Here is a 23,557-nt window from a genome sequence, read left to right on the forward strand (position 1 = left end):
TCACCAGCCCAGCCTTGGCTGTTTGGGATTTTGGCATAAACATGAAGGAAGGGCCACCCTGATTATAAGGTAGAGGCACTGGGGAGAGATGGGGAGGGCTGGGCAGCCCCCCAACGTGCCTCTGCTCCCCTCTGGGTGTGGGGAGCAGCCAGCTCACCTCTCCCAGTCACCTTTGAAACTGAGGCTCAACAGAACTTAGACTCTGATCCCTGGGAGTGTGAGCAGGTCCCCTCCTGTCTCGCTCCTGCCTCTGCCATGTCTCCCATTGTTCCCCACGTTCAGGCCCAGGGAGTTTCCACCTCCCAGCTCTTGCCCATGCTGCTGGGCCATCCTCTCACCTACCCAAGTTTTACCCTTCCCAGACCCCGCGAGCTATTCTAATTCTCCATGGACTCTTCGTGGGCAGTTGGTTCAGAAACCCACTGATGTCCTGCCCCTAAAAGCCTAGCATTCCTCCTCCTCATCTGAACCACACCAATTAGCTCTGATTACAGAATGCATGCATTGTTCTCTAAGGGTTCCATGCATGCAAGTCCCAAATCCCCAGATGGAGAAGGGGGGAGGGGCTGGCAAATCCTCTGCTCTTCTCTGGGCCTTCATGCTCCCTTGTCTGAAAAGAGATGGAGCCAGAGGCCTCTCAGACTCCCCCGGCCTTGCCCACCCGCCAAGTATATGGCCTGGGGGCTCTGGTCTTCAGGAAAGATATGTGATGACGGACTTCCCACCCTCAGCCTCCACCCTCAGGCCCTCTGCTGCCAGGAAACCCACTCTCAGCAACCCTCAGCCTGAGGTCGCATCCCTTGGCCCCCACCCCAGCCCCACCCCCTACCACTGAAAGGCAGCATTGGGGCAAACATCCTAAACCACCAAGCACTTCTAAAAATATGGTGTTTTTGTCAGAGAGCAACTTTCTACTTCCTTCGGGCTTTGATCTCCATGCAACCCACGAAGAGAAGACACACTTACAATAACAGTTTAAGGCCTTCATCTTCCTTTGGGGGCTACCTCTCAAGGGCTTTGAATCCCCAGCTGGGTGGTGGTACCCCGCAGTCCTTCTGAGCATGCTCAGATCCATCTGCCGTTGGCTCGGGGATGGGAGACTGACACATCTGCCCCTTGGGTGGGTCTGTGCTCAGGAAGAAAAGTCAGACAGAGAAGATGCCGGGGTACAAACTGGCCCTGGACCCTATGCAGGTTATAAGGCCCTTTGCCCTCTAAAATCTGGAGAGAAAATTAATGCTACAGCATAAGGTGGAATACACAAGTGTTCAAGTACAGAAATGGGCTGAGAAAAAAGAATGGAGAGGTTAACACTAGCACAGTGTTTGGACAGAGTAGGCATTCAGTAAATATTTGTGGGATGTTCAATTAATGTTTCTGACGGGTTAGATCAGGAAAGTTCTTCGCATTCTTCCCACAGCCTTGCTGGCCGGGATGGAGGAGTAAGGGGCTTCTTAGCAATGGAACAGCCTGGGCAAAGGCTTAGCCACATACTGAACAAGAAAAGCTCAAATTCACACCATATTTGGCAGAAACAGAGCTATGGAAACTCTCCCACTACCTCTACAGACATGAGCCGTTGCTACCCTGACGGAAACACAGGTACAGACAGAAAGAATAGGGACAGCGATAAGCTCATCCATGAGCACCAACTGTATGCCAGGCACCAATTCTAAGCACTGAACATGCAGTCCCTGCAATAGACCTACACAGTAGTCATCCACATTTCTTTTTCCTTCAGGGAAATGGCCTCGGAGAGGGCAAGTCCTTTGGCCCCAGGTCAGTGGCAGATTTGGGATTTGAACTCAGACAGCCCTGCTCATGATCCATAAGGCCGAACAGGCTCTGCTTCAGGCCTCAGTCCAAGCTGATTCTGTGTTTGCAGAGCAAGACCCCAGCCTCCCTGCTCAATTAAGAAATAACCCCAAAGCCCATTTCTTCAAGCCTCCTGGGAGCCAACCATTCTCTGCTTACTACCTCGTTTAGTCCCTCAGCAACTCTTGAACTAAATGCTGGTACTGGTTAATGAAACCAGATGAGGGAACAGAGGCTCAGAGCAGTTAACTCACACAGTTGGTAAGTGGCAGAGTGGGGATTTGAACTCATTTCCATCTGACCCCAGATCCTGTGCCCCTAACTTCTCTGCAGCTCTCTGGGTCTCACCCCCTGCCTAGGAATTCCAGACTGTGAGTAATTCAAACATGTCTGAAAAAGTCAAAATCACTATAATTTCCTAAAGACTTTAATAGCGGCAGAACATCTCACTTCAAAACAAAAAATTGATCAGCAGAACTACGGAGCGTGTCCTGAGTCACTGTCTTGGGCTTCTCTCTGTTCTGGAGAGGGAGCTGTGTGCAGGAGGGCTCCCAGACGGGGGCCAGGCTTGGAAGACCAAGGTTGGAGTCCCAGCTTTGCCCCTTATGCTGTTAAATCCTGGGGTAATGTCTTGATGTTTCTGGCTCCATTTCCTCACCTAGAGACGTGCAGTTTTCTGGGGGTGATCTCCAACACAGATGCTAGAGCCTCCTATGTATGCCAATTCCTCCCAACAACCCCCACTGGCCCCCCACAAGGAAGGAACAAAGGTACTATACTTGTTGTTTGCCATGTGGTTCAGTAAGTTCGCTACTGGGGCTTAGATGATCACAGATTGGCATCCAAGTCTTTCTTGCTTGCAACCCTTACGACTTTTCAGGGACCAGTAGAACAGCTGGAGTTTCCTTATGATGGCTTCTAGCTTAGACCAAAGACACTTGCAGCAAAGGCTTCTTTCAATCTAGTGCTCAATCATCCTTCCAGGGGATAAAGGTGATTTGTGGATTCGTAAGTCTACCAGAGATCTGCGTGGTTGAGAACAGCAGCTGCCCTGGCCCTTGGCAAGCCTGAATGTACAAGTGAGTCATCGGCGCATGGGTGCACCTCACTTGCTTGAGCTGAGTATGGTCCTGAGCAGTTCAATGTAAAGGGGACCCACTTCAAATGCCCTGAGGGAAGCCATGAGTTTCCAAGAGTGGGCAATAAGGCTGCTTGTTATTTTTAGTCAAGTTGGATTTTCGTGTATTGGGGGTACTGAAGTGTGGTGAGAAAGGTGTGCATGGTCACAAGACTGACACAAATGCATGCATCTGTGTCCCCAGCCTGGCCACACATGTCCCATGTGAATGGTGTCCCCAGAGTTGTTCCATGGTAGCCCTGCGTGTGTGTCCAGCATGCCCTCAGGGAAACAGGCCCGGCTGCAGGACTCTAGGCTGAGGCAGAGCTGAGAGTCCCATCTCGGCCCAAGCACTACAGACTTGTAATTGCCCAGGTTACTGGTGATGTCTTTTCACAGGGCCTGACCAGACCTCCCAGACTTCAGACTTCACAGAGTCGGCGGCAGCAGGTACTCCAGAGCTCCCATCAGTGCGTCTCATGTCAAACTCAGAGTGCAGGTCTGGGTAGGAGAGAACAGGCCTCCATGCAGGGCAGAGCCCTGCACCCACAGAGTCCTGAGGGAACTGGGGTGAGGGCCCTTTTTCCTGTTCCCAGAGAGGACTGAGCCCTCCCCCGAGGGACTGATGGCTGCTGGGCCATAACCCTGCAGAAAGGGGTAGAAAATGGCTGTGGCTGCCCTTCTCCTGTTGGCCGTTCCCTATTCTGATAAGCACTGCGGGAAACCTTTGAATGTCCCCTAGCTGGAATCCCCTGCCTCACTAGAGAGTAGCTGTTACTTCCCTGCAGTTTGCAGCTCCAGCCCCACTGAGGTGCTTGTAGATCAGGGCTGTGTGATCCCAGACTGCCATCCCCTCCCACTCCCAGGGGCTCCAGGGAGCTGCGAGAGGCTGCCAGGGCCCAGGGACTAGAGCTGTGCTATCAAGAAGTTTGCCACTAGCCACAAGTGGCTATTTACATTCAAATTAATTTAAATGTAATTTAATTTAAAATGCAGCCCCTCAGCACACTAGTCCATTTTAAGTGCTCAATAGGCACCCGTGTTCTAGACAGCACAGACCATCTCTGAGACTGAATATGAGAGAAAGCAAAGGCTGCGTCTGAGAAAGGATGGACAGGAGAGGGGTGGAAAGGAAACAGTTTGTCCACATCTATTTGCACATTTTGAAGTTTGTCCTATTACCTATGTGACCCTTAAAGCTTAAGATGAGATCCTGGTGGGCTTGACACCACTCTTCCAGGCCCCTCAGCTGCCATACTGAAGAGGGGTGCTTTCAGCCGAGTCTGCGGGGAGGTGCAGCAGAGTAGATCTGGCTGCAAGGGAAGTCAGCCACTGTGCCATCCGTGGCTTGGCAAGTGACAAAACAGTACACTGTGTGGCCTTGGTTCCAGGAAAAAGCAAAAATCCATATCTGCGTGGAAAAGAAAGTCTGGAAGAAGTACGTCGAAAACTTAACAGGGGTTAACTCTGGATACTGAAATTGTAGATTATTTTTATCTCGTTTTCTACCATGAATGTGTATTATGTTTTAACTCAGTTCTCAGCTGGGGGTAATTCTGTCCCTAAGGGGACATTTGACAACACCTGGAGACACTTTTGGCTTCACGAAAGTGGGGGGGGGGGTGCCGTGTGCTGCTGGTGTCTAGTGGGTAGAGGTCAATGATGTGGCTAAACACCTTAAAATGCACGGGACAACTCACCTCCTGCAACAAAGATTACCTGGCTGAAATGGCAATAGTGCCGAGACTGAGAAACCCAGAGGAAAACATCAGAAGTCTCTCTGACAGAGACTGGAGTTGGGAGGCACAAGGCGCTGCAAGCCAATTTCCCCTGTCCCAGGGCCTCATCCACCTCACTGTGTTTGGGTGGACACCTATGCGCTCTCCAGCAGGTGCACTGAGGCCTGGCCAAGGGGCTGACAGCCCCCTCTCAGGGAGCGGTGAATTTCCTGGGACCCAGACCACAGCCAGAGGTTCACAGCCCCCAGAACATATGCCATCAACATCCTTAGTTTTACCTCTTCCCAAAGCACATCCCTGCCTAGTGAAAAGACATCAACACACAGTCACACTTTCAGGAGCCTTAATGCCACTGCAGTCAGTGAAACCCCAAGTTCTCAAAAATCCCGTTTCCAACATTTTGACAACAGTATCCGGTTTGCTTTTGGAAGAAAATCCAGGTTGGATTGATTAACAAATGCAATCATTATTTAACCTCAAAACTTGGTTTTGAAATTAATTTACAATAAAAGAAAAAGTCTACACTAAATAATCTTTAATTATATGTTAAGGGCTCAGAATGGAAAACATTCAGGATCACAAAGGCACGACCAAGCTCATTTAGCTCTGTTTTTCTTCTAAAGTATCACTGTGGCAACTCGCTGAGGGTCCAGGCGGTGAAAAGGGCTTTTAAAATTGGATCCTCAAGTACTTCTCCCAGAACAGCCACAACACAGAACTCTTTTAAATACATCTTCAGTTGATGAAACGGTGAGGGTGTTTCCAGTGGCAGCTGGGCACAAGCTTAGGGAAGCCACCCCTTCCTGGAAGCCCACGGCCCTGCTTGGTTCATCCGGGAGAGGTCATTCCAGTGGCTCGAGAGTGTGTGGTCCCTGCCGCTCTACATGTCCACACCTGTGGAGGGGCTGCTGGCAAGCAGGCCTCGGGGTGCTCCTCAGGGTGGTGGGGAGGACAGGAGAAGCAGTGTGTTTGTCCAGAAGGAGGCTCACAGCCACAGAAGAGACAATGATCTAGATATACAGTGGTCTCGGTATACAAAATGTGCAAATAGATGTGTACAACTATGGTTCGGGTTCCTGAGGACTTTCTCACGGAGACCCTCACAGGACAGGTCTTGCCAACACAAGGATTTCTTTTTCTTGGACTAGTCCTCTGCCAGCCTCTGACACTGCTCCCCTCTCACCCTCCACTCCTCTGGGCCTGGACAGGTAATGGTGCCCTGTGTGGTCCTGACCACCAGCCCCATCTTCGTTACGTGAAGCTCTTTGGCCCCACGGCCCTGAGGCTTCTTGCATGAGTGCGCCCGATCTGGTCCTTGAAGCCTGCACAGGTAGGGGGTTTAGCTCATAGTGCCCAAGGCCAGCCCAGCACCTACCCTCTCTCCTGGAGGCTCACCCAGAGGAACTGAGGCACTGAGGAGGTAGAAGAGTCCCAAGGGGCCAAGTTTTGGTCCACAAAGGACAGGAAAACAACCCAGGTGGGTTGCAGTGCACTCAAAGTTGTGTTGAGGGCCTGTTGTTCCCGGGCCTGTCTGTCCAGGAGCAGTGGGCAAGCCAGGCCGGGCTCCAGGCTCAGATCCTACAGCCGTGATGAGCAAAAAAGTCAGAAGCTGCTGGGGCTGCCCCGGTGCGGGTAATATTTTGAGGCTGAGGAGAAATGGAGCTTCATAGAGAGAAGCCAGTGAGAGGGAAGGGCGAGGAGGGGAAATAGGCCTTGTTTGTTTTCGTGGGGGAGGTAATTAGGTCTATTTATTTATTATTAGTTTTGTTTTTTTTAACGGAGGTACTAGGGACTGAACCCATGACTTCGTACATGCTAAGCACACACTCTACCACTGAGCTATACCCTCCTCCCCTTTTTATTTCTTAATTTAAACTTTATGCCCCACTTACTTCTCACAAGGATTTGAGGCCCCTCAGGGAGTACTAAGTGCCCAGGGGTACAGACTCTAGCGGCAGCCAGGGCCCATTTCTAGAAGAAGGTGGCAATGGATCTGACCAAAGCCGGGGCTCTCCCTGGGGGCAAGCTAGGTTGAGTATTTTCTGGAAGGCACAGAGCAGCCAGAGCCAGGTCCCCTCCCTTCAACTCCTACCAGCTGCTGGGCTTTGAGGGCACCCATTTGTTTGCATATAATTAGCTTTTCATTTGCAAGTGATGCAAAGGATGGAAAATCCCTCCCCAGCAGTGGGCCCCAAGATTACAGTCCCTAATGCTTTGCTCCCATATCTGTAGCACCCAGTGGTAGACAGGGTCCTGCCCGTGATCTAGGCCTCCTACCTAGAGGTGGCAGCTGCTGTGAAGGTGGTGGCAGCAGCAGACACGGGCCTGGCAAAACAAGAGACTTTCACATGTGACTCACACACTGAGGACTAGAAACAAAATTACAGTGTGAAAACCCAAGCAGGCAGAGTCCTCTCTGGGGAATCCCCTCCAGCTCCCTCTCTGTTTCACTCCTTTAAAAGCCCTGGCACCGCCCAGCACTCTGGAACCCTCCAAGAAATTGCCCTGCTTTCTCAGGGATGGAGGGCAGAGGCTGTGCCACCAGGCTGGATACCTTAGAAGCTTTCTCTTAGGTCTCTGGGTCTCAAAAAACACATCAAAGCAGAGAAAAAGGCAGAAGTGAATTCATCTTGCAGGTGGTGATGAGTTGAGGCTTCTGAGCAGTTGCTGCCTTCCAGGCCCCAGGACTGCTTCACGTCCATTTTTTCCCAGCCTGGCTCCTTCCTTCCAATCCCTTCTGTGAACTATCCCAATACGTCCAATACACTCCTATTCTGCCCCAAATCACCAAAGCTGATTTCTGTTGCTTGCAAGCAGTAATCCCAGCAGGCACATTCCCTGTGATGGCAGGATGCCCTGAAACCCTTAGCAAAGCCACCTTCAGCTCCTGACACAACCCTTGGGATTTCTGCCACTCCCAAGAGACCAGCCTGGCTCCAAATCCCGCTCCTGTCAGCTACTAGTGGCCTGAATTTGGAGACACACTTCCACCCTCTGAGCCTCTAGTTCCCTCACTTGTAAAATGAAGCTGCCTATCAGGAAACATAGGATTGGGGTAGAGATTAAACGAGATAAGGGTGAGCTGACAGATGAGTGGGGACGCAGCAAAGCTTAGTTTTCTTTCATTGTCATAGTTCTTGGCAATCATATCAATTTTCTATCAATTCTTCTGATTGCTTTATCTCATTACTATTTTCATTGTTATTGTTGGAAGCAAGAGTAACGTGGTACACTCAGGCAGTACCAGGTGAAGGAGTAAGGCAGTCATTATTATTCCCCACTTTATCGAGGGAAACTGAGGACCAGAGAGAGTGATTTAGAGGGTGGGCCACCAAGTCAGACTCAAATTCCATCCCCAACACTAACAAGCTGTGTGACCTTGGGCCAAGTTACTGGTCCTCTCAGAATCTCTCCTTCCTTATCTGGAAAATGGGGACAGTAAAAGTACCTGCCTCACAGGCTAGTATTAGATAACACCAAGGAATTATGACTTTTTTTTTTTTGGCTGCGATAATGCCTTTGTGGTTACACAAGAAAATGTCCATGTTTTTAGAAATACATACTAAAGCATGCAAGAGTGAGATGACATGATGTCTGGGACTTGTTTTAAAATATTTAAAAAGAGAAAGAAAAAAAGGTAAGAAGGAAGGAAGGGAGAAAGAAAGTAAGGAAAAGCAAAACAATTGTAGTAAATCTTGATAATTGTGAAATTGGAATGAAATTGGGTTCATTATACAATGCTCTCTACCTTAAAGATTTTTCACTAAAAAAAAGACTACATGGAAAAAAAAGAGAGACCATCTGCCTCATAGAGCTGTTATGAGGCTTCACCTGTGCGGGCCTGGAGGCAGCACTCAGGAAACAGGGGACGTGAGCTGACTTTGCTACTGCCATCACTGTTGTCACTATCCTGTCAGCCTGAGCAGCGAGCCAGGGTAGAGCAGGGACTCCTCAGGGACACCCCTCACTGTGGGCTGTGTGCCATGGCTCTGTCAGCAACACTGGAGGTGGGGTCAGTCTGATGCTCAGGAACAACGGGAGCCTTCCAGGCTCTCGTGCTGCCTGTCACCGCCATCAGGCCCTGTGTGAGCGACTTTTTTCTAAAAGATCCCCTGCTGGGGCTCTGTTGAACCTGCAGATCTGGCCGCCAGGCCTGCAGCAAAGCCCGGGTGAGTATCCTGTCACAGCTCCCTGATAAATGAGGGAGATGAATTCTGCCAGTGGGACCCAGCTTCTGTACTCTAATGTGCAATGGTAGCCGCTGTGGAAGGAGGCAGCGACCAAACTCCTTACTTCCCACCCTTGCCGTTCAGACATAGCCTCCTCCAGAGCCAGCCACCAGGGGGTGCTATGCACAGGCCCAGCTGCTCCCCAGCGGGATCCCACCTTCCCCGGAGGGAGCGGGAGGAGACTGTTGGACTAGCTGCCTGGTCACCCTGGGTCAGGGCAGTGAGTGAGTGTAGTTTTTGTAATGCAGCAAGCTCTCAAGCCTCACCCTACCCCCAAAGTGTTTATTTCCTCCTACATTTAAAAAAAAATAACATGAAATGGTTTATTTTTTATTACAAGAGCAACTCATACTCATACACTAAATGCGTGCTTTGGATTTTTGTTTTTCTCTTGCTGCATGATTCAAGATTTCCTGAGCTTGGGGCAGGAGGCTTCTAAATTCTTTGGGCTATGGAGTAGAGGAAGGGGCTCCAGTGGCCTGAGACCTGCCCCTCTGGGCCTCGGTTTCCCCTGTCTGCATGTTTGGGGGTCCTGGCCATCTCATGGGTCTCTCTGAGCTCTAGCAGTCTGGCTTTCCTCAGTGCTTGGGGCTGGTCCAGGGAAGGTAGGAGGGGGAGGATCACCTCTCAACCTCGGCTCCAAAGGCCCCCCTCCCTTTCACCCCCCTCACTTGCCCTTCAGTGCAGCTCTGGGGTTCCTCCTCCAGGGCTCCTCCCTAACCACTCTGATCCTCACTGCTCTTCCCCTCTCTGAGGCCTGCACAACTAGACTCTGCTGTCCAGGGCATGGAATTACACCAGGCTGTTGTCCACACAGTGGAATTCTAACTGCCCACTGATGCCCCCCATTCTCTGGGGTCTGTGGCACTAGCAGTGAACAAGACAGGCTCAGTCCTCACTGTGCTGGCATCATAGATCCCTGACTAGCCTGCGAGCTGGTGCTCTGGGCAACTTCAGGAATTTCTGTGGGTGTACAGGAAAGACCAAGACAGCATTTCCCACTCTGGGGTGCAGGCGTGCTGCGGGTCTGTCTCAGGTACAAGTCCCAGCAACCAAAGGGGTTTTAAGCGCTTTCCCCCTGCAGATCTGAATCTTGTCTTCGAACATAAAACAAAAAGTTAGAGCTCAGCTACAAAAGCACGAGTAGTTTGGGAACCAGCCAGGTCCTACCCCTACTATTTTGGAGGGGGAGCAGGGGCAAAAAGGATTGCAACTTCTATCCTTCCTAGTTTGGGATCCTGGGTGCAGGGCTGAGGAGGAGGCTGGGAGCATTTCTCTGGCTCCAGGGTAGAGGTAGGAATTCAAGCTAATCTCTGACAGCCTGGTGGTTCTCAGTTCTGCAGTCCTGCCCTCCCAAAAACCAACTGTCAGAATGGATAGGGCCACCCTAGCCCCCCACTTAAGTCCAGGAATCCACTGCAAAGGGCTGGTGGCTATGGCCTAGCATAGCGCAGAAACCCCCGCCCAAGCCAGAGGGGCTGCGAATTTCAGAAGGGGAGTTTTCAGCCTAAACCTAGTCCCACAATGAATCAGGATGGGCAGAGGGGCCCCACAAAAAACTTTTTCTATCCCCCATCTTGTCAAGATCTGCCATGTCCCCATCTTCCCAGGGCACTACCGGCCCCAAGAAGTGATGATTGTTTATGGTTAGTGGGCTCAGTTGTACTAGAAGCTTCCCCCAGCAGTGGCAGCAGCCCTGAGAGGGGGAGAATGTTGGAGGGAAGGGGAGGGGGTGGGTCATGGCAGCCAAGGGCCTTATATATGCAGGGCTAGAGGCACCAAATCCCCACTTAGAACAAGAAAAAGAATTCCCAGTTCAAAGGGGCATGTTCTCCCGCAAGTGTTGCCCTCAGAGCTGGGTCCACCCTGCGGGCCCCTCAGGTCTGCTGGGGACAGGGACAGGGGGGTGAGGGACACAGGGGGAAGTTGCTTTCAAACTGCCCCTCATCTACCTCCTGCTTCAGCATCTTCCAAAACCACAGCCGGGAGCAGGCAGAAGAGGAGAGAAGTTCTAAAACTATAAAAACAAAAGACAAAGCTTGACCAGAAGGGGAAACCCTTTAAGATGTCAGTAATAATAGAGCAGTGAACAAAAAGTAAAACGGCAGAGCTGACGAGGAAAACCACAGCTGTCAGCAGAGGCCCACCAGTGACCCAGAGGTGAAGAGATGCACTTTCACCGCTGCAGAATGGAGGCTGGCTCCAGAAAGTGAGCCGCTGCCCCTCGCTCCAGGACAGCTCCAGAGGCTAGAGGCATGAGAAGGGGGGATCTCAGACAGTTCTCTGGTGCTCTGTTTCCAGGGAACAGAGTGCTATTGCCCCAAAATGAGGCACAGCTCTGATTTCCCACCTTTAGGACAATGACTTGGATTCATCTCCCTGGCAGAGAGCTCCTGAGAGCTTGGACTAACTGACACCGATGAGAGGCTGGGAAAGAACTCAGCATCCCTGAGCCCCTGCGCCCCAGTGAGAAGCCATGGAGGCTGTGACTCTGTGGCCCGGTTGATGATAAGACCATTTCCCTTGACCGTTTCTGAGAAGTACTTCTGTGCTGAAGGAGGCCATGGGGACCTCCACCAACAATGGGTTCCTTCTGTCCCCCCACTGCCTCACACAATGACAGGAGAGACATCTCTGCTGGGCTGCAGAGCTACAGTTAATTTGGAGCCCCGAGACCCGGGTTTGAGCTGCATGACCTTGGGCAAGTCACTTCCTCTCTCTGAGCCACAGTTTCCTCATCTGTAAAATGGGGTTAAAAGATCTACCTCTCAGGGCTGTTGTGAGGATCCGATGAGATAACAGTGGGGAAAGAGTTTTGTAAACAGTCAAGTGTAGTGTCTGGAGACATTCTGGAATCCAACACATATTTCTTGGACATCTGCTCCCTGCCCGCCCTGGCTCAGCCCAGGACACACAGTCATGAGCAAGAGAGAGGAGTCCAGCTGGGACAGAAGGAAAAATGAGAGTGAGCAGGACACCCTAAGCCCACATTTGGGATTCCGCGCCACCCAGGGAGACTGTCTAGGGAACCCAGGCCTCCCAGCTCCTGTCCTTTGCCCCTGGAGGTTGTCTGGGTGGCTCAGCTCCCTCAGCTGTGTCACCACCAAGGCAAACTCAGCCATCCTAGAACCCCCAATACTTCCAGGACCACCCCCTGCCCCCCACCATGGAGATTACTCAGCTGGAAGAAGCAGGGCTATAATTTGTAATCGGAGTCACCCAGCAATGTTTCCACAAATTAGTCAGAGAGATCTCTCCTGGGCAGCAGCCACGAGAAGGGGCTTCCAGCCTGAGCAAGGCAGATGTGGGGGACGTCTCTGACCCCTTTCCGCCATCAATCCGTTGTTACCCTGCACTTGTGCTTTGTCTCCCTAGAGAGGATGCAAACCTGTGGGGCAGCAGAAATGAGTGATTGAGAGCCAGACCATCCTGAGTTTAAGCTTTCACTCTACCTCTCACCAGCTGTGTGACCTTGGGCAGGGAATTGACTGCTGGGATTCACTTTCCCTAATAATAGGAGTTTCAATCTCATTACGCTGTTGTGGAGACTAAACAAGGAGATTAATGTAAAGCCCCTTGCAGGGTAGACTAGGCATAGGCGAGTTTATCAATTAATTTTTGTCTATTTAGCAAATACTTACATGGTACTTCCTATGGACCACAAACAATAACTCACTTAATCCTCACAAGAAGATAGGTATTACTGTCATTCTGTCTTACAGGTGAGGAAACTGAAGCAGAGAGGTTAGGTGACTTGTCCAGTCACAGAGCTACCAAATGGCCAATATTGTAACCCAGGCTTTTTCCTCTCCTGCTTCTTCCCATCTGTTTCCTCCCAGCCCCTGCTTTTAGAAGTTGAAGTGAGGGGAGGCTGATTTAAGAACAAGCCCCCTCCCACCATCAATCTCTGTCCTTCTTGGCCCCGGCAGGCCTGAGAGGGGCATCTGGGCGCAGAACAGGCTAGGGTCTATGATGTCAGCCCTCTAACCAAGCTGCCACCTCAGAAAGGTGACGCTGTGGTTACTAACCCCCTTGAGATCAGCCTCTTACAGCAACGCCCTCCCCCCTCCCAAATTCTGGCCCCAGTTTGGAGCCGGAAATGTTCAAGCCTTTGCCCTCACACTCCACACAGAGCCAGTGTTGCTCAGACACCTAGTGGGCTCAATGGGCCACGTGAGAGCCAGACCCACTCAGGAAGTACAAGGGACTGCCCACAGCCTCGGAGGAGCCTCAAGGGTAGAAACCCACTCAGAGGCTTCCCTCCCTTGGAAGCCCTCAGCCTCTGTTCGCGCACCTCTGGTGACAGGGAGCTCACTGCCTCTGTCAGGGGCCCGGCCGGGCCACGGTTGGCCAGTTCTGCCTAGCAGACGTGCTTCCTCAAGCTGAGATGAAATCTCTCTGTGTAATTTCCTCCCATTAGTCCTCTCTCTGCCCTGAGGCCCCACAGGCCAGCTGGCTCCCTCCGGCCTGCAGACATCTGGAGATGGCCATCTCTTGGCAGGAGGAGTCTCCACTCAGGCTGAACACTCGGTGGCCTCAGAAGGCAGGGTTCCTGGTGCCTTCCCCACCCTGGCCCCCACTCTCCACCCATGACTAGCAGGACTGCAGGATTGCAAGGACAGCCTCTGCTAAGCACTTCAAAGGGCTGGTCCTAAGCCCAGCCCTGCTGGCTGGGAACAATAATAATTGACACTGGCCGCCACTTAGCAAGAACCTACTCCCAACTAGACATTGTGTGAAGTACTTTACAAGCAGGAATTCATCTCTTCTTCCTAGATCTTGAGACAACATATTTTTTATTATTGCTCCCACTTAACAGATGAAAAACCGAAGGCTCCAAGAAGGAGGTGATTCACCGAAGGTCCCACCCACAACGAGTAAGTGGAGAAGCCCCAGTTCACACACAGGCTCTGAGCTCTAAGCCCACCCCTTGACTCTCAGACGACAAAGACAGCAGTCAGGACACAGAAGACTCACTCACAAGAAAGAGACTGAACAGTTCAGGAGAAACTGAGGGGCTTCAATTCTAAAGGCAATGGGAGTCTGGAAGGGAGAGAGGTCTCTTTGGACTGGAGTAGGTGAGAAGGCTTCCTGGATAAGGGAGAGACCAGAGATGAGCCTTGGAAAAAAACAAGGCATTTCAGACGCTGCAGAATTCCCAGCTAACGAAACAATGGGAGTAGCCCCTGGGAGTTTGAGGGGCTGAAATGGATTGGACCTTCACACAACAGCTCCATCCCATCAGCAGCAGGCATTTACTAAGCACCACAGTATGCTTGGTTCATGTTAGCACTCAGCAGGGACACAGGTGAAGGTACTGTGATCCCAAGAAGCTGAGAGTCCAGTAGCGCTAGAGTGAAGTCTGGTTAGAGCTATGAAGACCAGTTTGGGGTTCAACTACCATTAATTTCCTCCATATCAGGGTCAAACATTGGGATATATTTTGAGTAAGGAGTACCCCTCCCTGCCTCCTGAAACCAGGGATACCAGCATTCCCCAAAGACTTTCAGAGGAGCCATGTTCTTTGGAAAATCATGCATGGAAAAATAGTTTTATAGTCAAATAAGTTTGGGAGGCACTTAACTGAAGAAAGCTAGACAAGGTTTCTCTGGTACAGGACTTCTCAGAGTCTTTACTGGTGGTATACATTGGACTGACTGTGACTACAGGTCCTCCGGCACAGGTCCTCTTTAAGTCCTCCCTTCTCACCATGTCCTGTTGCTCCTCCCCGCACCCCCCACACACACTCCAGCTGCTAGAAATAAGAGGGGGCAGTCTACATGGGGCACTGAACCAGGAAAACCTTGAAGCCCAGTGCACAATGGTAGATTACGCACCCAGGAGGTAGTCTGCCCAAGGAGAGGGAGCAAACAGGGAGAGCCAGTATCTGGGGAGACAATACTTGGGAAGATTTGTCCCAGTTGGTGGGGGATGGGGGGACTATAGGAACTGGGGCATGGTGATGTGCCATTCGGAAGGAATCAATAGATGGCCAAACTCTCCCAGGATCCTGGTTCACCTAGGCCCCAGAGACCCTATGGGGTCAAAGTCCTTCACAACACAGAATGTGGGCTACTGCTCCGCCTGATGAAGGCCCTGGCCTACTAAATCCTTCTTGCCTCCTAAGCTGACCTTCTTCCTCCAGGAAGCCCTCCCTGTCTTCCATGACATGCACATAACAGCCAGGTTTCTGAACTCCTGGCTCCTGGAAACTCTAGTGGCCTGATATCCCCTACAAGTTGGCAAGTTTCTTGAAAGCAGGTACTGGGCCTGCTACTTCCTCCCCACATTCTAAGTGATCACTGCTATGAATGACTCACCCATCCATCTATCCATCAAGTCAGGCATCCACCCCAAAATTTCTAAGCACTGCAGTTTGCCAGCTCTGTGTCAGACCCTAGCAATAAGCGGCAAAGCCCTGACAGCCCTGACTCAAAGGAAGACATCTAATGGTACTTACTACAAGTAAGACATCAGGACATCAGTGTGTCTGGGGCTGTTCCCACACCCCAAACAGGAGCGAATGTGGGCACACTCCCCTGTGAAGCTGCAGGCGACTCTCACGTGGATACTGGGCCTCAGTGTCCCCCACTTCCTGTTGCATTTCTGATGCCTTCTGGACTCATCACAATGGGCTTCTCACTGCATCCCTGCAACTAGGTAAGGGGCACTGGGTCCAGAGAAGGCAGTTCACTCAGCAGGCCAGTCGCGGAACAGGGACCAGGACACAGGCCTCCTACTACTGAACTCTTGGGAGACTAGTGCACCCTGGGGGCCCAGTGATTGGCACGTAGCATCCATTCCCAGTTTGCCTTTGCTGCTGACACCTTGGCTTCTGACTCCAGACCCCCTCCTAATGGAAACCCAGGACTATTTATTCCTCCTGGTGAGTGAATCCCAGCCTCAATCACTGGGAACAATGGCTGGCACCTTGTGAGAAATTAGCCCCTGGGAAATTGTCATAACAAACCTTCTGAACCTGTGGGGCATCTCTCTTTATAATCTCACCAACACCACCCCTCAAGCCAATTAGACCAAACTTCCTTGGGATTTCATCAAGAAAAGCTAACATCTAGCTTAATTATTAAATTTCTATTTTAAGAGCAATTCTTGGTTATTGCCTTAATTCTAGGGAGCTGGGGGGAGAACACACAGAATATTATAAAGAAGGAAGAAATGACCCCAAACCCTTCCTGCTTCATTTCAAAGGCAGCTGCCAGAGCAGTCCCACCCCAGCAATTGTGTGTCTTTGCTGTTCTGCAGGCCACAACCTCCCACAAGTACGCACACAGACACACATGCACAGACATGCAGTGAAACTACACAGTTTTCAGAGAGCAAACTGTGTTTCTAGTAACAAACCACAGTCTGCCTCTAGGATGTGTGACCAGGCTTTGCCCTGAGAGAGAAAGTTCCACGGGAAGTGTTCCTGCCCGGAGCTAGGCGGTGATCAGCAAGTCCCAACAGGATGTCAGGCAGCTGGCGGGCAGGAAGAGACCCTCTCCGAACCTCGACCCGTTGTAGTTTACCACATCCATCTGGGGCTCCTTTGAGCCATTTTCTGGAAATGCCACATTTCAAGGGTCTCCCTGTTAGAAAAGGTCAGAGAGTTCATGCAGGCCTTTCATGTTAAAGGAACATGAAAGAAAAGGAAAGGAAATGTATGTTTTTAGCCTTAGTTATGATTAAGTGGGCTCAGGGCATGAGAATATTTAGATGATTTACATGACGTTACATGAAGAGCCAATTAGCTTAACAACTTCCGAAAACTATCTAGTGCAAGAGCACCCATTTATTAGAGCACTTGGACTGTGCTGGGTGCCGTGCTAAGCTCTTTCCTAGGATACATGAGTCATCTCAACCCTGCTCCCACAGTGGGAGGCAGGCTCTGGGGTGATACCCATTTTACCCATGAGGAAGCTGAGGCTCAGAGAGGGTCAGTGATTTGTCTGGGATCCCCCAGCTAGTAAATGAAAGGGTAGGGACCGAAACCATATCTGTCTAAATCTAAATCCGGACCTCTCCTGTTCCAATCCTCAGCCCTTAAGAGCTCTGCATTTGTCCTGCATTCAGCATCTGAGGACAGTGCAGTCTGCCTGGTTCATATGCATGGAGATGAAGCCTTGTTAAATTTCCAGCTCTGACCTGGGTTGCATGAATCTAGAAGATTCTGTGGCCTCCCTGAAGCTGCCTCTGGTCCCCAAATTGCCTGGTCACCTCCGGGGGGCAGCCACAGCAATATCCCAGTCACTACCCCTTGGAAGAGCCCCAGGATCTACTGTCTCTGTTTGGGATCTGAGTCAACACCCAGCGCAGGCAGTCTAGGGTGGGCGCAGGGAGAGAGATGGTACAGACTGAGGTCTGTCGGACTCAGTGCTCTGGGCCTTCTCACCCAGTGAAGGCTTTGAGCCACCCTATACAGACCACCCAGGGAGTTGCCCCAGTCCTCCTGGTGGCCCCTGTATGCAACATGAGACACCTAGAAAGTTGGGACTCTATTAGTGACAGCTCATTCATCAGCACTTGTCTGCAAAGACCACAAAGCAGATAGGGACACCCTCTGGAATTTTAGAAATCATAATGGAACACTAGAATGTGGTTATGAGGGTAGCTCAGGAATCAGACTGCCTGGATTTGCAATTCTAATACCTTCACTTCCAAGCGGTGAGATCTAGGGTAACTTATTCAACCTATCTGAGCTTTAGTTTCTTCATTCATAAAAGGGGACAGTAGTCCCTATGTCATAGGATCAGTATGATGATTCAATGAGATAATGTATGTGAAGCCTGGTACATAGTAATCACTCAGTAATATGAAGTCACTGTGTGAATGATGGCAATGATGATGGAATCTGTGCTGACCAGACAAGGGGCTACTGCAGAGCTGGATCTGCCTTTTGAGGACAAGCCTGAGTAACTTTTCCTCTCTGTCTCTCCAAGCCCTACAGAGCTTTCCAGGCCCACATGAAGTCCGCCTCCTTCAGGAAGCCAGCCTGACTACTCCAGCCACATTGATCTCCCCGTATCTGAGCTCCTCCTGCCCACCCATGGTCTGTAAAGATTAATTCAGTAACAAACTCAGCTCTAATAATTTCTCAGCTTCTCAAGCAATCAATGCCTCCTGGAGGGCAGGTCCCCTCCTCTGACCCTGCCTTCTCCAAGCCTGAGTCCAGAGTAAGTACAGGGTAGATGCTCCCTCATAGGTCTTCAGGCTGATTCCAGAGTGGCTGTGGATGTCTGAGACTCAGCCTCTCTCTCCCTACCTTTAGCCTACCTCACACCCCTCTTTTCCCTACTTACCCACCCCCTCCCCTGGTTCTACCCAGCAGGGCAAGTAGTTGGAGCCGTGACTGCATAGGGCAGTGGCTCCCAGACTTTGGGATTTCACAGCCCTATAAAATGTCCAAAGAAATTTGGGGGTGGGAAAGAGTGAACTGAGAATGGCTAAGTTTTTCAAATAAGGATATTTTAAAAATCAATTCTCACTATCATTTTAGTAAAGAAAAGCTGTTTTCACACCTATAGAGCAGACAGTTCATTATCTTTGATTAAAGGCTAATACTTTAAGCTGAAAAAATTTAGCCTTATTGAGAAAAACAAACAAACCACCTCACTGTTGCCCTCACTTCTGTCCTTTCTCCATGGAGAAAATTTCAATCCCCACTAGTCTATGTCCACTGGGACCTCATGGGTCTGCGGACTTTCATCCTGGAGGAGGCTCTTGCTAAGCTGGGCTCACCCTCAAATGCAGGAGGACATCCAAAGCCTTTGGGTTAGGCAGATTCATATTCCCATTCAGCTTCCCAGAGAAGGCTCATACCAAATAGAGATCCTACAACCTCAGGGGCAGAGGAGGTGGGGGAGGCCTTGGGCCCCTCCTCCTGTACCCTCTCCCTGCCCAACTGGGCTACATTGGGCTTGAATAACAACTCCCCTCCTCCCTGGCCCAACCCTATCCCCTTCTAGAGGGGATGAGTGAGACTAAACAGCAAGCTCACACCCAGGAAAGGAGACTGGGGAGACCTAATGGGCAGGGTTCTCCCCACATCACCATCCGCCAAGCTGAGCACTAGTGCCCACCCCCGCTCCCCCTCCCCCCCCAGCCCCCGGAAGGAAAGAAAAGTGGGCGCTCCAGCCTTGAGGTGGGGGACTGAGGCGCCCCGCTGAGCGGGTGGAGATAGGATCTGAACGCTGAGAAGGGCGGCCCTGGCTCTTTGATCCGCAGCCAGCCTGGCTGGGCCTGGACCCGCAGGGGCGGCGCGGCCCTCTTCCGGCCAGGCTTTGCGCCGCTGCAGGAATCCTCTGGGGCTCTGAGCCGGAGAGGCGTCCAAGATGCCCTCCCCTCCTAAGTATCCTGTGCCCCAGTTGCTTTCGGGAGACATGGGAACGTCTACCGTGAATCCGCTGGGGGCTGCGGTTTACTGCACCGCGATCCAAAAGGGCTAGTGTCTTTCCTAGATGAATGGTTGAGCCGAGGTCAAGTGTGCTGAGGAGGCCCACGTGGACATGACTCAGGGTGCCTGGTAGATGCGATGAAAGCTGAAGCACATTCCCGCGCTCCTTGGGCTTTAGACCCTGCAGCCTAGACTTTGGAGGGCCCGCCTGCGCCAGGCTCAGAGGCAGTGGGCTCCGCGGGAATGCGACTTTCAGGTTGAGCTGCTTGGGACCACCGACCACTCGTCAGAATCCCGCGGCCCACGTAGCTGCCCAAAGCCTCGCATCCCCTGGCCGCAGTTCCAGGCATACAATTCACTTGGGAGAGTCGTTGTGGAGGGTGGGGGGTGCGGCTAGAGGATCGGTATTGGGTGGGAGCAGGATACTTCTTCCTTGTCGTCTTGGCTGTGTTGGCGCCTCAGAGCCGCCACATGTCTGAGGGGCCCGTCACAGACGTGTGATGTATGAGTCCCGCATGCAACAGACACTCAATAAATGTATGAGGGATATATGCTTCCATTCGGACTGTGTGCAGGCGACCTAGAAGGAGGTCCCAAATTGTCAGAGGGCTAGAGAATGAGCCAGAGAATGGGGTTTTGAGGAGTTCTAACTCTGCCGGCCAGGTGTTCCAGCACAGCCTCGAGCAGCCCCCAAGCTCTAGGAAGCCCCCAGTTCCAAGCCTAGGACATACTGGGCCCCGGGGACAGACGCAATTCACACCTTGACCCCCCTTCCAAGCCACCCCCAAGCTCCAAGGGCCTAATAGACCAGCACCCTCCACAGCCGGAGGAGAAACCTGGGCGCGGGGCGGAAAACTCTGGTTGTAGGTGAGGAAGCGGGATCGGGAGTCTCCTTTAGAATCCTCGCATTTCAAGAGAAGGGTGATGTTTTTTAGGCTCGTCCGGCGCCTCACTCGGGTTACGTCTGGGGGAGCGAGCCCTTTAAGACTGTGCCCAATTGGGCTCGTCCCTGCCTCTCCAGGGAGAGGAGGAGCGGGGCGCTTTGGCTCCGCCCACCGACCGGGCCCGCCTCCGGCGTCCCCACCCCGCCCCCGGCACTCCGCCGGCGGCGCCTTTGATGTTCGGACCCGCCAGCTCCCCGAGCGGCTCAGCCAGGCGCCCGCGCCCCGCGCCCGCAGCCCGCCCAGGCGGAGTCAGCCCGCGCTCCGCCTGCCGCGCTCCGGGCTCGGAGGTCGGGACTCCGGGCTCGCCGCCTCCCTGGCCGGCTCCGCGCCCCACACCCCCGCGCCCTGCACCCCCGCGGGCGGAGCGCACCATGCCGCAGCTGGACTCGGGCGGGGGCGGCGCGGGCGGCGGCGACGACCTCGGCGCGCCGGACGAGCTCCTGGCCTTCCAGGATGAGGGCGAGGAGCCGGACAACAAGAGCCAGGACAGCGCCACGGGCCCCGAGCGCGACCTGGCTGAGCTCAAATCGTCCCTCGTCAATGAGTCCGAGGGCGCGGCCGGCGGCGCGGGGGTCCCGGGGGAGGGCGCCGGGGCCCGTGGCGAGGCCGAGGTCGGGGCCGAGGTGAGCGCTGGCCCGCGCCCCGCTGCTGCCCGGCAGCTGCGGCGCTCCAACCCCGACGCGCGGCTCGCCCTTCCCTCCCCTCCCTTCCGCGGTCCTTGGGGGTCCCTATCCCTCAGACCCCTCCTGTCGCGGGCCCGGGGCCCGAGCCCCCAGCTTCCCCAACCCCCTCAAGGCCCCTCTGGATCTCTCCGCAGGCTCTGGGGCGGGAACACACTTCGCAGAGACTTTTCCCCGACAAACTTACGGAGTCTCTGGAAGACGGTGAGTTTATGCACAGCCTGGCCTGGGTTAAGAGAGCGGGGCCCCCGAGGACGGAAGGGAGCCGAGGGGCTGCCTCCCCTCAACTGCTGCTCAAGGAGGCGGTAAAACCGAGGGGGTGGGGGAGTGGGGGGCGGGTTTCCCGGGCGCCGCCAGGCTCGAGTCACTTCCGGTGCCCTGACCTTTATAGGAGTAAACAGACCCCCGCCATCTCCGCCTCCCCTCCTGCCCAGGTGACTGACTAATCCCCTGTATTGAGGAGCAAGCGTTGGCCAAGGTTCCTTGGCCAGAGCGTGGCGTGGAGGTCGAGTAAGGAAGGCCTGAACTCGAGGTCCTTCGTCCAAACTTGGCACTGCGGGCGGCCCCAGCCCTTCAAGTCACAAACTTGAAGGGGACCCCTTGGCAATTCTGATTTTTTCTCGAGAGAGAACGGACAGCCTTTGGCCTAGCCACCCCGGCTGGCGCGTCTGACCAGCTGTGGTTTTTCCAGGCCTGAAGGCTCCGGAGTGCTCCAGCGGCATGTACAAAGACACCGTCTACTCCGCCTTCAATCTGCTCATGCACTACCCACCCCCCTCGGGAGCAGGGCAACATCCCCAGCCGCAGCCACCGCTGGTAAGTGGCCCCAGCAGCCCAGCCTGCTTTGTGCCTGCTGCCTCCTTGATCAGGTATGGACAAGAAGTGACCTCTGCCTAGAACAAAATAGGTACAGGACAACTCTGTTCTCTTTTCTCAAACACTTCTAGTGGGATCTGAACCAGAAGGAGAACTTTCCTGAAGGGAGGAGGGCTGCCCTGGGCACCCTCCTTTCCACCAGCTGTTGGCTTGTGTCTTCCCAGCTTGCTCACAAGCAGGTGTGCGCCCTGTTGTGGTGCTGGGTGATGCTGGGGTGGAGTTTTCTTGGAGAACTTTTAAGCTGAGACCACCCACCCCTCCTGAGGGTGGTGGACGCAGTACGGTTGGAGCTGTGAGCTTTGCTGTTAGCATTCTCCCACTAAGTCCCAAGCCTCAGTGTTTGGAGGAATGGGCAGAAAAGCTGGTCTGCTTCAGGTCTGGTGGTGCAGGAGGAGCATGCTGTACTCCGTCTGTCCTTATTAGCATGAATGCGCCCTTGCTAGAGAAAGAGCCCAAACGCAATGTGTGGAAAGTAGGTTTTTATGAAGCTGGCTTAGTTTCAGATGCACCAGGACGGGTTTGCAGAGGTGTTTCAAATCAGTAGTGTCAGTAAGAGGCCTGTTTAATGAATTTGCAAATTAAATATGTTTAAGTACCGTGTGCTTTGAAAAGACTCCGTGATCATTAGAAACCATGCTTTTCTGCCCCTTGGTGCAGATGACCTAAGGGTGAAGAGCCTATTCTGAGTGCTTAGAGCAGTAAAGCTGCGCTTACAAAAAATTCAAATTAGTGTTTCAGACCGTGTTCAGTTGGCCCAAACAGGGGTGAGATTAGAGCTTCAAGAGTACATGAAAGGTCTGGGGACTCTGGTGGGCGGGTGTTGGGAGCAAATGTAGGCCTGGTGCAGGTGGGGCCAGCAGTGGGAGGCTCACACAGCTAGTGGTGGGGGTCACCCAGAGGGCGGAGAGTGACTGCCCAGCTGTTTCAGATCAGGAGTGAGAAGCGTTGGTTCTGAAGGCTGTTTCATGCTGAAGCTGGTGGGACATGAGAAAATGGATCATGTCTTCCCTCCAGAAACCCAGGATGGAAAACCTGGCAGACAGCTGACTAAAATGAGCTCTTTGCCCTTTGGACTCCTGTTCCTCCATCTGTAAAGGAACATGTTAGTTGAGGGTTCAGTCTGGCTTTCTGCTCTGGGGTGGCTCCATCATGGGGTACTTCTTTCCACTTCTGTGGGGGAAAGGGCTTGTCTTCTGACCTTGCCACCTGACATAGCAGCTCTCCCCAGAAATCTCTATAGTGCATGAGCTGATACTTAACAAAGATGTTTTCAGGGCCCCCTACAAGATGTAAAGCCTTAGATTCGAGGCCAAGTGGTGGGACATAACCCACCACTGCCCAACCAACAGCAGATGAGTTGTTTAGACAGGGGGCTGGGGTCACTGTGATAACCATGACTAGACCAAAGGCCTAAGCCTCAAAACAGTCCTAGCAAGGCAGGTTCCCTCCAGCCTCTTGTGAGTCCACAGAGGCACAGGGAAAAGACAGCATGGGCAAGTGGTAGGAGAGTGCCCAGAGTGGCAGCGCCTGGTTCTCCGTAAGGGTGTGGTGATGGGACCATTCAGTGTCCTTTAGATTACACTGGTCAAAGTTTAGGCAGATGGAGGGCTGCCTACAGCAGTCAGAAGTGAGGGCTGAGGTAGGCACACCACCATGTCCCTGGCCTGAATCATTTATTTTGTTCAACTTTGGAATCTTTCTGAAGCTACAGCAGATGCATTTGTGTGTTACACCCTTTCTTATAGGGACAAATCCCTTTGTCCT

The 23,557-nt window shown here is 52.7% G+C and overlaps 1 protein-coding gene and 1 long non-coding RNA gene across 2 annotated transcripts in view; one reads left to right on the plus strand and one right to left on the minus strand.

The window, feature by feature from the left end:
* Nucleotides 1-2,224: 2,224 nt before the first annotated feature.
* Nucleotides 2,225-21,499, minus strand: LOC141577082 (uncharacterized). Its single transcript, XR_012505638.1, has 2 exons — nt 21,105-21,499; nt 2,225-19,873 (listed from the first exon to the last, which is right to left on the minus strand). It is a non-coding gene; the product is annotated as an uncharacterized LOC141577082 (long non-coding RNA).
* The window catches only part of TCF7 (transcription factor 7), a 32,536-nt gene continuing 29,359 nt past the window's right edge, over nt 20,381-23,557 (plus strand). The window contains 3 exon segments of the mRNA XM_074360669.1: nt 20,381-20,860; nt 21,055-21,121; nt 21,609-21,733. Coding sequence (XP_074216770.1) covers nt 20,411-20,860; nt 21,055-21,121; nt 21,609-21,733 — 642 coding nt within the window. The 5' untranslated portion in view covers nt 20,381-20,410.

Source organism: Camelus bactrianus, chromosome 3 (assembly GCF_048773025.1).
Source record: "Camelus bactrianus isolate YW-2024 breed Bactrian camel chromosome 3, ASM4877302v1, whole genome shotgun sequence".
Classification (NCBI taxonomy): Eukaryota; Metazoa; Chordata; class Mammalia; order Artiodactyla; family Camelidae; genus Camelus; species Camelus bactrianus.